Here is a 16,006-nt window from a genome sequence, read left to right on the forward strand (position 1 = left end):
ACAAGTAGGCTGAATGAATTCTGGTTGGACAGTAAGGAGTTCTTCATAGGAAAGGGTCTTCCTCTCCCCCGCACTGAGCATCGACAGCGTGCAGTGGCTCCGAAAAGCACAGGATAATTTTGGAAGTAGTTTAATTAAGTACAGTGCATCCCATTGTAATCTTTGCTGGTCAGACCTTATTTCTGGAGCTGTGTTGAGTTTTTTTAAACCTTGTTCCAAGGGAGAGAATGAGCAACTTAAATGCAGTGAGAAGGGGCATGTCAGGAAAGAAAAGAAGAGGGGGAATGTGTGTGGGAGGAGTGAGAGAATTAGGGAATGCTTGGTTGAAGAAGGGAGATGGAGGCAGACCTCAGACTCCTCTGCAAACTCTTATTATTGTACATATTTCAAGATCTGTCACACAGAAGAAGGATTAAGTTTATTCACCATTAAAAAGTAAGACTAGTGGTTATAATGTACAGTGAGGCAGATTTCGGATAAGTGGGAGAAAAACTTTCTCCTTGCAAATATGGGCGCTATCCAAGTCACAAGAGAGATGCCTGGAGAGAATGAGCTTCACTTCCTGGCAGTGTTCAAGTGAGGGTCGGATGGTGGTCGTCAGGAAGTCCAGGCAGTTTGCATCGATGACCCTAATGTATGTTCCAGGCCCCAGGTCTCAAGATTTTAGGTGAAATAATACATGTGTGCAGATAACATGTATGACTTATGAGGATATGATTACTCGTGTTTTTGATGATGATTTTCCATCTGAGAAACATTCTATTTGGATTGGGTTTCACATTGGACTCTTCTTTGGAAGCTCTTTCTGGCATCATATGTTGACTATGAAATTGATCAGTGGTATCCCTGTTTCCCACAGGTCTTCCAGGTCCCCCTGGGCCCCCGGGTCCCTACCAAATTGTCAAAGGGGAGCCAGGGCTCCCTGGTCCCGAAGGTCCTGCCGGTATGAAAGGGTTTCAGGGACCTCCAGGCCCCAAAGGACAGCAAGGTAAGATTAACTGGGCTGTGCAGGGAAGGAGTGAGGGTCAGGAGGGAAGAGGTCGGGATTTCCTCTTCACCCATGTGTCTCTGGGTAATGACTACATAATCACCTGTTTGAATATGATTTTCCTACCTTTCTTTAATGCATATCAAAACCAAACAAAGTTTTTGAGTGGATCTAAAAAAGCCAGAGTGAAATGCAGGAATAGCTAGAAGAACATACAACCTAGCACATCACTTAGAAAAACATGGGTAAAAGGAACCACATCATTGTTCCCAGCTAGGACATATGAGAGGGGGGAGGGGGGCGGGAAGGGAGGGGGCAGGAGCAGCCATCTAAAACAGTAAGAACTGGAGCTCTCGGCAGTTGGTTCAGAAGCTCTACCCAACTGCCAAAGACTTGTGCTAATTTCTATTGTTTCCAGGCATCCTAACCTAGAATCTCTGCTTATTTGGGCTAAATGCTTCCTATTTTAAGAGCTATTGGAAAGGGAGGGGGGGGTGGTGAAAAATAAAGGAGAATGAAAACGTTTGGAATTGAAAGGTAGCATATAGGAAAATGTAAGTTTAAACTACCTCAGATTAAACTGTACACATGAAAAGATATATTATCCATTGTCAGTATATCTGTTGCCTAAAAATTATTTGAGATGGTGGAATATGGTCAAGGGGGACACACTTGAGAAGATTAAAAATGTGTCAAATAGCTCCCTCCCAGCCCACACAGCCTGCCTTTTCCAAAATGATCTGCCAAACAATAGCAATAATAATAGCAAGAAACTAGGGAGAGCTCTGAATGGGATGATGCAGCGTACACCCATTCAAATGTCCATTTGGCAGCTGCTTGGTGAACTGTGTACAGGGCTTTGCAGGAAGCAATCATGCTTCTCTGGGAAGACTTTTATCTGCAGTCAGAGGCCTCCTGCTTGCCTTCCAGAAGGTTAGAGAGCACATTTCAAAGGGGAAGTGAAAGATACAGCCTTCTGCTCTCTAGGATCGGAGCCTAACTTCTCTTTCTCTTCCTTTAGGTGTGACAGGAGCAGTGGGCATACCTGGACCACCAGGTAGTCCCGGCTTTGATGGTGCCCCTGGCCAGAAAGGAGAGAGGGGACCCTCTGGACCTCCTGGTAGGTTTGCCGCAGTCTCCCAACCTTATTACTGTATCTTTGGGTTAGAAGCTGGTGTGCGGAAAACTGCAAAATGGAGTTGAAAATGTTATTTGGAAGATTTCCAAAGAAGTCTGTTTCTTAGAAGAAATTGGATCCTATAGAAGAGTTAAAGGGTTGTCATCACTTTTTCTGTGTAGGGAGGCAGACGTTGATCAAAGCACAATGTTTCCCAGATGTTGCTGAAAGGAGGCCAATAGTGATGGCCCTGTGTGGTTTTCTATGAGGGAAGCAGGCTGCAGCCTCAGAAATTCCGTTTCAGCAAAGGATAAGGGGAAGGAGATGACAATGCCAGTGTTGGCCGAAGGGCCCTCGTCTGCCCTGATGTAAAGTTGGTCTGTTTCCCTAGGAAGCAGGAACTCAAATATCCCATAAATGACGGAGATGCTAAAGGTTCGGGGCATCAGGTGACAACAAAGGGCTCAGCCCAGCAGAAGGTGTATGAACAGTTTTGCAGGCGGCATAGTTAGTTACCGCAGGGGACGGAAGGGCCCACGGCATGGATGCTTTCTTACTGACCTGTTTCCATGCGCAGGCTTTGGGCCGATATGGAAGAGAAGCCACTTTAAAAGGAGGTTGTTTGAATAATTCTATAATAATTCTTTCCTAGAGAAGCCTCCAAATGCTATATGCATCACATGCATGGAATCACGTCATTTATTCCATTTATTCATATATCCCTTTTCACATATTTTATTTATTCATTGGACTAAATTGTTTTGAGCATCTGCTTTGCTCATAAAACATCGTAAGGTAGTATATAAAAAAGAAAAGCTAAGGCAGCAAGAAGAAGGTGGGTTGTTGTGTTTGACTGGTCTTGCTTGGAGCCTTTCAGAGGAACTTGTCTGTGACTAGGGAACCCAACTTCTCTTCTATCTTCCAGGTCCAAGAGGATTTCCAGGACCACCCGGCCCTGATGGGTTGCCAGGATCCATGGGTCCCCCAGGCACCCCATCCGTTGATCACGGCTTCCTTGTGACCAGGCACAGTCAAACAACAGATGATCCGCAGTGTCCTCCCGGGACCAAAATTCTTTATAATGGGTACTCTTTGCTCTACGTGCAAGGCAATGAAAGGGCCCACGGACAGGACTTAGGTGAGACATTTACAGATTTATGATTCATCCAACATGGATTTGTTGAGGGCCTCGGTGGTGGAGAGCTGTATTCAGCTCTGGTCCTGTAGTTCAGGGTGCCATGAAGACCTTGTTAATGAAAAGAGGGCTTAGCCCTATTTTCCTCCATCCTTGCCAAATGAGCCATCAATTTAACAGCTACTGTGTTACTAAATGGGAAGCCCAGAAAATTTAAAGGCTGAATCTTTGAAAAATTTTAAATTAACAAGCTTTTGATCTCTTCTTCAATTTATCAAGTAGGACCAAGATTTCTGAAATACACACTTGAAAGTTTGCATGCTTAAAATAGAGCAGCTTTACTGTGGCTCTTTTTTTTAAAAGTCCCATGATATTCTGTCCAAATGTTTTTCTGTGTGTCCTAAGCTGTGTCCCTGATATTAGTTTAGATCAGAAGAAAGTTCATATCTGTGGTCATTTCCTTAGTCCCCTCCAGATACCCTCCACACAAAATCCAGGTTAGGTCTTAACATCAGACAGCAAGGGTCTATACAAAGAGCATCTCTGCATTTTTGGCAAAACTGCCATTAAAGGCAGCATCCACTATGTTCATTCCCATTGTACAAGGGACCCCGTGTTAAATATCTTTTAGAATTCAATCTGAATGTCCCACATAATTCTTTTTAGTACCTCTCTTTTCTTGATTACTTTACATTTAATTTAATGCTCATTTACAATCATATTAGTCTCTTTGGTATATTTACTACCTTCTATTTATAATTTTTAAAGAATTTTGTTCCCATTTTAATGATTAGGTTGAATATACATATTTCATTACTAGCCAGCTCAAAACCATGTGACACAGAGGTAGACAGTGAATTAGAAAGCAAATCCTTCACCTGCCGTCTCTCCCTGCGCCTCCAGGCACGGCTGGAAGCTGCCTGCGCAAGTTCAGTACCATGCCCTTCCTGTTCTGCAACATCAACAATGTCTGCAACTTTGCCTCCCGAAATGATTATTCCTATTGGTTGTCCACCCCGGAGCCCATGCCAATGTCCATGGCACCCATCGCCGGGGACAATATTAGACCGTTTATTAGCAGGTGAGTCGAGCAGATGTATAATTGAAGAAAAAAAATTGCTTGTAGTCTAGACAGAGGTGTTTGTGTGTGTTTTTTCAAATGCCCAGCTCTGGAACAGAATTCATACCTCATGTGACTCACTCATGAGTTGGTTGTCTTTCCTCCCATGAGCAAAGCAACGTCACTGGAGTCCTCAGCAAGCATTAGAAAAGTGTTTTTAACTCCCCACCCCTTAAATAGTGATCTCTGTAAGGAGCCTTTTAACATGTTCTTTTTTCTGAATTGCTCATACCCCTGTGACATTATCAGAATAATTTAATTATTTTTAATTATAGTAAAACACACATAACATTATATTTATCATAACCATTTAAAAATATTTTTATTGATTTCAGAGAGGAAGGGAAAGGGAGAGAGAAATAGAAACATCAATGATGAGAGGGAATCATTGATTGGCTGATTCCTGCACGCCCCCTACTGAGGCTCCAACCCACAACCTGGGCATGTGCCCTGACTGGGAATTGAACTGTGATCTCCTGGTTCATAGGTCGATGCTCAACCACTGATCTGGCTGGGCGAGATCACAGTCTTATTAAGAGAACTGTTCCATGTAGGATCCTGGAACTAGAAAGGCTGGGAGATGCCTAATAAATAGGAAAATCATAGGTTTTTTTATTGCCTTACATTAAAATATCTCCAGACAACTTCCTTTGATTTTTCTTGTCAGCTTTAAGAAAACGTATATTTATGAGTCTTAAATGGGGAAAATCATGCATTACCCTTCCAGAATGGCATTTTTCAAAACACAGACAATACTTTCTAAGTGTCCGTGTGGGGCTGTGGACTGTTCTGGGATAAGACTTTCCTTGTTCAGAACCGTGCTGAGTGTGTGAGAAGGAATACTAACCGCCTTTGTGTTTTTGTTTAGCTTCCCGTGGACAACAGGTAGAAAATGACTTTTCATTTTTGTTTTCTATTTACCTTTTGATAAAACTGACATTTGACCTTGATTTGGTGGAGAGCACCAGGGCTCTGACATGTATGTGGAATATTCCAAAAACAGGGCTTTAGAAGCCTGTGACTTAGATTTGCTTTTCTCTGTGGTCCCATTGATTTCAGTAAGAAGCCCCTGGGTCTGTAAGCATGAGTCGTTTAAATGGCCCAGTATTGTACATTTCAGGCTTTTTACATCTTTCTGTTAACTGACCCATAGGAACTCAGCGTGAAGGGAACTTGCATCCTTTAAGCTCACTACTCCTTCAACCATATATATATATACCTCACATTTCCTTTTGGAAATAATGCTGCCCATTTCTCCTGGCCTCTTCAGAAGCAGTTTCCATGGTTACTTAACTTAGATTCCCAGTAACTTCTCAGGATTTAATATATTTCTTCTGAGGGCTTCTAAGAACTTTCTGGCTTTCTAAAGGCAGGAATCATAAAACTATGGGTTGTTTCATTGTTGTATTAGTAAGACCACTGGTTTGAGAGCAAAAAGAACTGAGTTCTGGTTCTGGCTTTGACACATCTAACTGTGACCTCAATTTCTTCACAAATTATATGGGGAATTAGACTGTGAATTTTAAGGGACCCTAGAGCTCATTAACTATGGTTCTGTGTTTCCTAATCAGCCATCTGACAGGGTCAGGACCACCTCCCGTACAGCCCCTTGTGCCCCCCTAGCCCAGAGCAAGCCTTTCCTTCGTGCTGTATTTCTGGATTCTGTGTCTGGCAGGCAGATGGTGGCAGATGTATAAGGCCAATTTCAGTAACTGTCGCTTAACCGAGCCTTTTAATTCATCTGCATTTGTGTGAAGAAAATAGAAAATTGCACACACATTCCCCCCCCTCCCAAGTCCATGGAAAATCGAATGACTAATTTAGGTCCTCTTCCCACTCCTCATCCATTTTCATGCAAATGTTCCAGCATAACTAGGTGTAATTATTAACACCATCTATAGTCATTTATCAGCGTTGCTAACACTCTGTTCATTTTGTGACTTGAATATAATTATTTTCCTGCTGGTGTTTCTTTTCTTTCTTTCTTTTTTTTTTTTAACAAAACATTATCTCATCATCTAAGGGTTCCCTTCGTTGAGGGGGTCTGAGTCAGAGCAGTGTGGGTTGTTTTAATTTATTCCTGGACGGCTGTGTGTGAGGCAGCCTGGCTAGGAGGTGTCGGTCCTGGGGAGGGTTCTTTGGGACTGACTCCAGCTTCAGGGGTCCCAGTGACAGCCTTGGCCCAGGACAGGGTCTCGTTACTGGGGTGTTGGCCCCGGGTCTGGAACAGGTCTCCTGAAGGAGGCTCATGTGGATACCCAGCCTCAGGTGCATTGTTTGCCTTGGCGATTCTAAGTCACTAAATGCGTTTCTTATATCTCAGGTGGTTCCTAGCTTAAAACCAATGGCTGGTAGCACTTGGATTTCACCAAGCATTAACTGTGTTTGCTGAAATACATGCTCGTTGTTGAAAAACTGGAAACACAAAAGAGAAAGCAGAAGATATCGTAGCCCCCGCCCCTCTGGGAGATGGCCACTGTTACAGCGTGACTTTCCCATTTTCCTCCTTTGACAAAGCAGATAGTTAAATCGTATGTGTTGGATGTATTTTTGAATTTAATATTTTAATACGGAGACAGGCTTATGACACCAAGGAGAGTGCAAAGCAGTGAGCACATTATGCATTTGATAAACATGTAATTGAATCAGAAAGATCTAGTGAAGAGATTGGCTGCAAATAATGGGAAAAGGCATGAACAAGTAAAGGCTTCATCCTGGGCCATCCCTTCAGCTGTGCTGAGTATCTTTGTTCTGGTCCCTTCCAGGTGTTCAGTGTGTGAGGCGCCAGCCATGGTGATGGCTGTGCACAGCCAGACCATTCAGATCCCACAGTGCCCCAACGGGTGGTCCTCACTCTGGATTGGCTATTCCTTTGTGATGGTAAGTATTTGGGAGACTCCATATTTCCCCAGGGAAGCCCCCTACTAACACCCCCACCTCTACTTTCTGATGCTGCCACCTTCTCAGTTCTATGGCTCTTCCTGCTTAGGCCCATCTTCCATCTGATCCCCAGGGTCTGGCCTGCTCTGCTGGGAACCGCAGTGCATCCAGTGCCCAGCCAGGCCCTCCTCTTGCCTTGGGAGGGGCTGCTCTTGGACTAGGTAGCTGGGAGGACAGGCTGCCATTTCCTAGAGTCAGGTAGAAGAGGAGGGAGGTACACATTTACTAAAGCACGCAAGCCTGAAGGCAGAAACTCGAGTCAGGAGGAGAGCAACAGAATGTTGGCTAACAGTGTGCTGCCTCCTCCGCACTATATATGGGAGCGTGAGTGTCCACACCCTTCACGTGGGGTGAGACTAACCCCCTTTCACCCAGCTGACCCAGATGCCAGATGCCCTGGATGTTCCCTTCCCCTGAAAAACCAATTAAAACAGGAAACATGGTACCTCTTTGAGGTCCCATTGTAGTTTCTTATTTTATTGCCTCAATTTAAAGTATTGCTTGAGTCTATGTCAAGACTCTGAACTTTTAAGATCAGGTTCTACTAGACTAACTCCCAGTAAATGACCCTGCACAAATACTTTCCACATGACCATTGTAAGCCATTAGACCAGAATGCAACTTAACAGTTACAATAGTTGTTATTCGTTTCTCTCCTTCTTATTCGATTTCCTCTTTTAAAAAAAAATTGATGATTTTTCTTTACCTTATCAAAGGCTATATAGCATCTAATCTAGCAAATATAGGATATAATTTAATTTAGAAAATCTGATGTCATATCAGTTGGTTATAGCATCATTTACACATTTTGGCTCTTGTTGCATCTCCCCAGTTGGAAGAGGTTTCACTGTTACAAAAATAAGACATAGTAAGAAAAGCATTTCTTTAAATTCTAATGAAGCTGGACTGGCATCTCCTATTTTGGGAGGAGTGGCTGGCTGGTTTCTGGTGCTGTGAGGAGTAATGCCGTGCCCACTGTGTAAGCAGCGTGGGCATGAGTGTGTTCCCTGGTGATTGCATGAGGCAGAGAGCTGGCTTCCTGGAAGGGAGCACTCTGGCTCCTCCCTGGAGACAGTGACGCCCTCTGCTGTCGGTGAGTGGGAATTGCTGACACATGATCCCTTTGTTCCGCAGCACACCAGCGCTGGTGCCGAAGGTTCTGGTCAAGCCCTCGCATCCCCCGGGTCCTGTCTGGAAGAGTTTAGAAGTGCGCCATTCATCGAGTGCCACGGCCGTGGGACTTGTAATTACTATGCAAATGCTTACAGCTTTTGGCTTGCCACTATAGAGAGAAATGAGATGTTCAAGTAAGTCGGAATGACCTTCTCTTGTAGCACCCTCACCCGGTTGTGGTCTTTATTTTTAATCATCCCTGATCCATATACCTTCCAGCACAAAGTCTCAAAGATCGTTATGAAGCAGTAATTAGGAGTGCTCGTCCACGTGTAGTAGCAAAAATCTGATTCTGTTCTACATGGGCAGAGAGCCGAGACAATTTTCAAAGGCAGAGCGCATAGGCGATGGGCTTAATTCTCTCATTGACTGAAGAACCGTGAAAGAACAAAGGTCATTTTTCATTTTTCTAGGTGAACACACTAAAATGTAATTAAAGCAATTAAAATCTTCAAAGAGCATTGAAAATATCGTATCTTTAACACTCAGTCATTTCATTGCATTTACAAGGCTGAATTTAATGTGTTGGGTAGTTCTGAGTGGCTTAACATGACTTTGTTTTTTAGACACATGCAAATAAAAATAAATTTCTGTACAAATGTAGCTGAAATGGAAAGGGAAGGCCTTCTTTTCCTTCCTTTACCATTGCCAAAATTTCACCTTTCAAATGACTATCCCAGGAGGCTGCTGACCTTGTTGAAGTTAGTTTGGAGCCCCGCCTGGTCCCCAATGGACAGGAGCACATGAGGGGGCCTCTAGCTGTTGTTTAGTTCTAGCTGTGGCCCCTGCTGGAGTGGATGTAGGAGGCCGGTGGAGCCTGAGCAGTTACTTACTATTCATTCCCAGAATAAATGCCTCTCACCCCTGGAGATAAGCCCTCCTGTCTTTGCCTTTTGGGAGAGAATTTTGTGGAACTCGGCTATGACCCCATCTTTTTGTAGTTTAGATCATACAAGTTGAAGCTACACACTTGCCACTCATAATTCTTTAAGCATCAGAACATCACCATGTTCCTAATTGGGAGCTTGCACGAGACTTTTTAGGCAACTGGAAACTTGATGTCACCTTTACAGATAGAATATACCCATTAGCTACCAAAATGGGCATTTAATGCATGTATCAGTCAGCTCCTGGAGCTTTGTGTTACAGGGTAAATGGGTAAAAATGGGGGTATTTTTGAACCATATCCTGGTACAATGAACTAAAATGCTTTTTTAACAAAATTAGGAAATATCCTAATATTATTACTTTAAAATAGTTTGGGGGCACTAGGATTTTCACCAAAGGTTACTAACATAAAGCAGCCTCAATTTTAGGGCAAAGTACTCTGCTTATATGATTCCTTCGGTTTTAATAGAATTTATCTGTCAATTTTAGTTCAGTCTCTCCCTTTCCAGTAGTCAGAACAAGGTAGGATTTTTAGGATCAAGGAAGCATTTGGGGCACTAAATGTCTTCCTTTCTCTTTGGCCATCAATCAGACCACCTGCATATAAATCCTTCAACCGTTATAAAAATATTTCAAAGGCTGGTTAAGTTTCCCAGATTTGTTGCTCATTGTAGCATTCCGTAAATATTTGATGAGAACTTGTGAAGTATTGCAGAAAAAGAACAGTATCTTCTTCCCCTGGAGGAGTTTATAATCAGGTTGAGAAGACAAAGTTAAACTATAGTTCAAGGAGGCAGGTGGTGCGGGGGCTGGGGGAGGAGGAGAGGGGGGTGTTTGAGACTTTGGAGTCAAGCAGATGTGGGGTACCTTCACTCTCTATGTGCTCCTGGGAACGTCACTAACCTCAGGGCCCAGGGATGGGGAATGCAGGTGATAACTTGCATGGCTTCGTGAGTTATGAAGGCCATGTGATGCCCAGCAAGGTGCCCGCTCAGAGTCAGGCTGAATAATGGTGGCTGTTGGTCATGGGGCCGGAACCCATCCTCATCTGACCCCTTGGAGATCTCCGGGCAGCGGGGAGGGCTGACAAACTTGCTTGAGGTTTTGACAAGCAGTGAAGTGACAGCTGGCTGTTTTTTGCATCGTAGGAAGCCCACGCCGTCCACCTTGAAGGCCGGGGAGCTGCGCACGCACGTCAGCCGCTGCCAAGTCTGTATGAGAAGAACATAATGAAGCCCACCTCTCAGCTAACGTCACAACATGGTGCTACTCCCTCCTCTTCCCCTTCCTCTTTTTTTAACAGCAACGAACCCTAGAAATATATCCTGTGTACCTCACTGTCCAGTATGAAAACCGTAAAGTGCCTTATAGGAATCCGCGTAACTAACACACCCTGCTTCATTGGCCTCTACTTGCTGAAGGAGAAACAGAGACATCGATAAGCTGTCCATAGTGACATGCCAAATGGCACTTTTGACGAAATAAAAATATAAGTCTGTTCTACAATCCGGTGCACTGATGTGTGAAATGAGAACTCCATCAGAAAACCAAAGGGTGCTAGGAGGTGTGCGGGGCCTTCCATACTGTGTGAACACCCGTTTTCATTCTTGTATGATAATAGAGTCATTTTTCACCCCCGGATGAAATGTTTGTTTATGTCACTGTCTAGCTGTTTCAAAATTCAAGTCCCTTGGTCTGTACAAAGAATAGTCACGTGAAAACGGTGTTTCGAACCTCCAAATGGAATTATGGGCTCAGCGGCCACATGTTTTGATCCCCAAATATAAATTTAGGTCTTTCTGCTATGTGTGGTACTACGCAGCTGCTTTTGCAGAAATCACCAATATCCTGTGGAATAAAGATGGTCCAAAAGTAGGCAGAAATGAAATATATATATATATATTTTAGTAATTTATATAGATGTCAGCAGTTAGGCAGGTCAAGTTTTTAGTTTCAGTTCCACTGTTAAAATAAAGCTTATTACATAGATTCTTCCTTTAAAAGACTGTGTTGTCCTTCAACATAGATTTTTAAACACAAGGGTATTGAATGTGAAACACCAATTTTTATTGTTCACCTCCAAACCAAAAAAAAATGTGTATTGCCAAAACCAAACCCAGGTTCATGGATATGGTGTCTATTATGGTGAAATATGTACTTTGAGCTTATTGTTTTTATTCTGTATTAAATATATTCAGGGTTGAAACACTAATCACAAACTGAATGACTTGACTTCAAAAGCAACAATCTTAAAAGGCCTTCATTTGCTGAGTATTCCTCATTCTGCAGCCCAGTGTGAAAAACAGCTCCGTCAAATCAAAGTATCAGTGTTTTTACCTGTCAGCACGTTCAGGCGGCTTCTGTGTTTTTTTTTTCTGAGCTGTGTTCAGACTTCAGCAGGGAAACGGCTGGATTGCAGGAGAGCAGAACCGGGCCACTATGCCTGAAATGACCTTTCACTAAAAGTCTCCAAAAACGTTTTTAAGACTACTAAGGCCTTTGATGTAATTTCTTTAAATGTGTATTTCTTTAAAAATTCAAATTTGTAATAAAACTATTTGTATAAAAATTAAGCTTTTATGAATTTGTCGCCAGTATTGCTACAGAAACATGAAAAAGAAAGTTTCTGCACAAGCCACTAATAAATTTGTAAGCTTTGCTTACCTTAGATCATATTTAGTTTGCAGTTCTTCCAAATAAGAGTCATAGACTGGGCATCATTTACAGGAATTACTACAAAGAATAAAAGGATGGTCTTCTCCCTCCCTCTCTCTTCCTCCCCCCACTCCATCCCTTCCATCTGTCCATCCAGGCAGCCAATGTCCACCCATCCACCTCTCCATTCATTGTAGGAATACCAAGGGTTGCCACTTTTTAAGAAGTGGAAAGTTGCAAGATAGAGATGAATAACACCCATATCCAACCATTGAAAGCGGATCCATTAGGGATGGATGCATTAAATATGTGCTTATATATGACTCAGCCATTGTAGTGCTGGGTATTTACCCTAGAGGGAAAAAACCCACTTATGTTCACACAAAAACCTGCATATGAATGTTTATTCTCTATTCATAATCACCCCAAACTGAAAACCCAATGTGCTTCAAAGGTGATAAATGAAGTGTGGTACATCCATACAATGTAATCCCACTCAACAAGAAAAAGGAATAAACTGTTGATGCACACAACTCAGATGAATGTCATATGCATTGTGCTGAGTGAAAGAAGACAGTCTCAAAAGGTTGCACACTCTGTTATTTCATTCTTGAAGAGACAAATCTATAGTGATGGGGAGACGTTCAGTGGTTGGTTGACAGGGTTGAAGCGGGCATGTGTGTGCCTACATAGCGAGAGCTTGAGGGAGTTTTTTTGGTGTGACGTAACACTTCTGTGTACTTACTTTGATTATGGTTACATGAACCTATACATATGTTGTAATTCATAGAACTGTACATCAAAATAAGTCCATTTCACTCTAGGGTAATTTAAAAAATAAGACATAGAAACTGCTTTCAGAAACAGAGGTATAAAATGCACAGGATCTGAATGTTGAGAGTCAAGGTATGATATGATCTTCTTTGTACTTTCCTATATCGACCAAACTGTACATAATAAGTTATAATTTATGATAAATCAGTTTTACGTGTAGAAACAAAATATTCTAAAATGGCTACAATATGGAGGTGATTAATACTTCTCAGTAACTTCAGCAGACACCAAGCCAAATGATTTTAGTTTAGTTTTCTTTAATATATATTTTTAATTGATTTCAGAGAAGAAGGGAGAGGGAGAGATAGAAACATCAATGATGGGAGAGAATCATTGATCAGCTGCCTCCTGCAAGCCCCCTGCTGGGGATCAAGCCTGCAACCCAGGCATGTGCCCTTGACTGGAATTGAACCTGGGACCCTTCAGTCCCCAGGCCAATGCTCTATTCATTGAGCCAAACCAGCTAGGGCTGACTTTAGTTTTCTTCTTTCCTATCCAATACTGTATATTAAGGAAACCTAACTACCCCTTTCCTCCCTTTTATCGAAGATGGGAGGGAGGTGACCGAAATGAGACCTTGACTGATATCTCCTGATCAAGCAGTGAGGTGTCATGCTTGTAACTTATCCCATTTCATCCTCACTACAATTCTGTGGGTATGAAAACCAAGAGCATAACAATATTTAGAGCTTTTTCTTGAGCACGCAGTATTGCACTACATGGATCATATTTAGATCAAGTTGAAACTGAAACTTAGATCACCAGGGAAAAAGAAATCTATCTTCTTTCTTTCCTACTTTAAGTGAGACTTGCAGTCCAACCCCCTGCCTCATTCTAATTAGTATGTAGTGCCATTTAACAATGGTTTTAATTTGGCTTTCTTTAATGGTTAATGATGTTGAACATCTTTCCATGCATTTTTTGGCCATCGGTATTTCTTTTTATCTTCTTTTTTGAAATATCTATTAACTCCTTGCTCATTTTTTAAATCCTCTCCCAGGATGTGTTTATTAATTTTAGAAAGAGAGGATGTGTGTGTGTGTGTGTGTGTGTGTGTGTGTGTGTGTGTGAGAGAGAGAGAGAGAGAGAGAGAGAGAGAGAGATCAGTGTAAGAAACATCAACCCATTACTACCCATATGCGACCTGACTGGGGATCGAACCCGAAACCTTTTTAGTGTATGGGACGACACTCCAACCAACTGACCAGGGCTCTTATTCAACTGGCCAGGGCTCTTTGCTCATTTAAAAATATTAGTTTCTTTTCATTCTGTTGAGTTTTGAAAGCTCTTTGGATATTCTGGTTGTAAGTTATTTGTTGGATCTGTGATTTGCAAATTCATCCTCTTAACAGTATCTTTCACAGAGCTAAAGTTTTTCATTTTGATGATGTCCAATTTATCAATATTTTTTACGGGACATGCTATTGATATCAAGTTAAAGAACTCTTTAATTAATCCTAGGCCACTTAGATTTTCTGTTTTCTTTTAAAAGCTTTGTTATTTTACATACTATATTTATATTGCAATCTATTAATTGTTTTTTAATAATGAAATTTACATAACTTAAAGTTCACCATTTTAAAGTGAACAATTCAGTAGCATTTCGTACATTCACATTGTTGTGCAACCCTCCCCTACATCTTGTTCTAAAACATTTTCATCAACCAAATCCAATGCCCATTCAGCAGTGACTCCCCCTCCACCCTCAGCCCCCAGCAACCAACCACCAAGCTGCTTCTTGACTCTGGATTTACCTATTCTGGATTTCATACAATGGGACTTGTGACTTTTGTGTCTGGCTTCTTTCACCTAGCATAATATTTTCAAAATTCATTCACGTGGTAACATGTATCATTACTTCATTAATTCTTATGGCTGAACAATTTCCATTGAATGTATATGGCACAGGTTTTTATCCATTTATCTGTTGGTGGCTCTTTGGACTGTTTTGACCTTTTGGCTACTTTTGATAATGCTCCTACGAAAAGGTTTGTACATTTATTTGTTTGAGTTCTTGTTTTCAATTCTTTGAGGGAATATGCCTAGGAGTGGAATTGTTAAATCCTATGGATACTCTGTGTTTAACTTTTTGAGGAACTGCCCAGTTATTTTCCACAGAGGCTGCACCACTTTCATTCCCACCAAGAATACATCCTTACCAACACTTTTTATTTTCCACTCTTTGATTATACCCATCCTACTGGGTGTGAAGTGGTCTCTCATTGTGGTTATGATTTTTCATTTCCCTAATATTGAACATCTTTTCGTGGTCTTAATGGTCATTTGTGTATCTTTGAAGAAGTATTTATTCAACTCCTTTGCCCATTTAAAATTAGGTTGCTTGTCTTTTTGTTGTTTAGTTGTAAGAGTTCTTTATATATTCAGGATACAGACCCTTATCAGATATATGGTTTGTAAATATATTCTTTCATTCTGTGGATTTTCTTTACTTTTTTGATATTGTTTTTTGATGCACAAAAATTTTTAAATTTGATTAAGTACAGTTTATCCACTTTTCTGTTGTTGCTCATGCTTTTGATATATCAAAGAATTCATTGCCTGGAGACTAAGGAGAAAATAAACAAATGGGACTACATCAAAATAAAAAGCTTCTGCACAGCAAAAGAAACCATCAACAAAACAACAAGAAAGCCCACTGCATGGGAGAACATATTCGCCAATGTTATCTCTGAAAAGCGTTTAATCTCCAACATTTACAGGGAACTCATACAACTTAACAAAAGGAAGATAAACAACCCAATCAAAAAAAGGGCACAGGACCTAAATAGATACTTTTTGAAAGAGAACATAAGGAAGGCCAAGAGACATATGACAACATGCTCAAAGTCACTATTATCTGAGAGATGCAAATCAAAACAACAATGTGGTACCATCTCATACCTGTCAGAATGGCTATCAACAAATCAACAAATGACAAGTGCTGGAGAGGATGCGGAGAAAAAGGAACCCTCATTCACTGTTGGTGGGAATGCAGACTGTTGCAGCCACTGTGGAAAACAGTATGGTGTTTCCTCAAAAAATTAAAAATGGAACTGCCATTTGACATAAATATTTTTATTCAAATGCATTAAGTGGTTGGGGAGTCATACATTGAAGTAAAATGGAAAAGGAGCACTTATTCAGAGATAAATTTGA

At 41.5% G+C, this 16,006-nt stretch overlaps 1 protein-coding gene across 1 annotated transcript in view; it reads left to right on the plus strand.

The window, feature by feature from the left end:
* Nucleotides 1–11,582, plus strand: part of COL4A1 (collagen, type IV, alpha 1) — a 79,519-nt gene extending 67,937 nt beyond the window's left edge. The window contains exons 46-52 of the mRNA XM_005884482.1: nucleotides 860–988; nucleotides 2,010–2,108; nucleotides 3,031–3,243; nucleotides 4,144–4,321; nucleotides 7,126–7,240; nucleotides 8,435–8,607; nucleotides 10,510–11,582. Coding sequence (XP_005884544.1) covers nucleotides 860–988; nucleotides 2,010–2,108; nucleotides 3,031–3,243; nucleotides 4,144–4,321; nucleotides 7,126–7,240; nucleotides 8,435–8,607; nucleotides 10,510–10,591 — 989 coding nt within the window. The 3' untranslated portion in view covers nucleotides 10,592–11,582. The remainder of the gene's footprint in view (nucleotides 1–859; nucleotides 989–2,009; nucleotides 2,109–3,030; nucleotides 3,244–4,143; nucleotides 4,322–7,125; nucleotides 7,241–8,434; nucleotides 8,608–10,509) is intronic.
* The last annotated feature ends 4,424 nt before the right edge of the window (nucleotides 11,583–16,006 follow it).

Source organism: Myotis brandtii, unplaced genomic scaffold (assembly GCF_000412655.1).
Source record: "Myotis brandtii unplaced genomic scaffold, ASM41265v1 scaffold83, whole genome shotgun sequence".
NCBI classification, from domain to species: domain Eukaryota; kingdom Metazoa; phylum Chordata; class Mammalia; order Chiroptera; family Vespertilionidae; genus Myotis; species Myotis brandtii.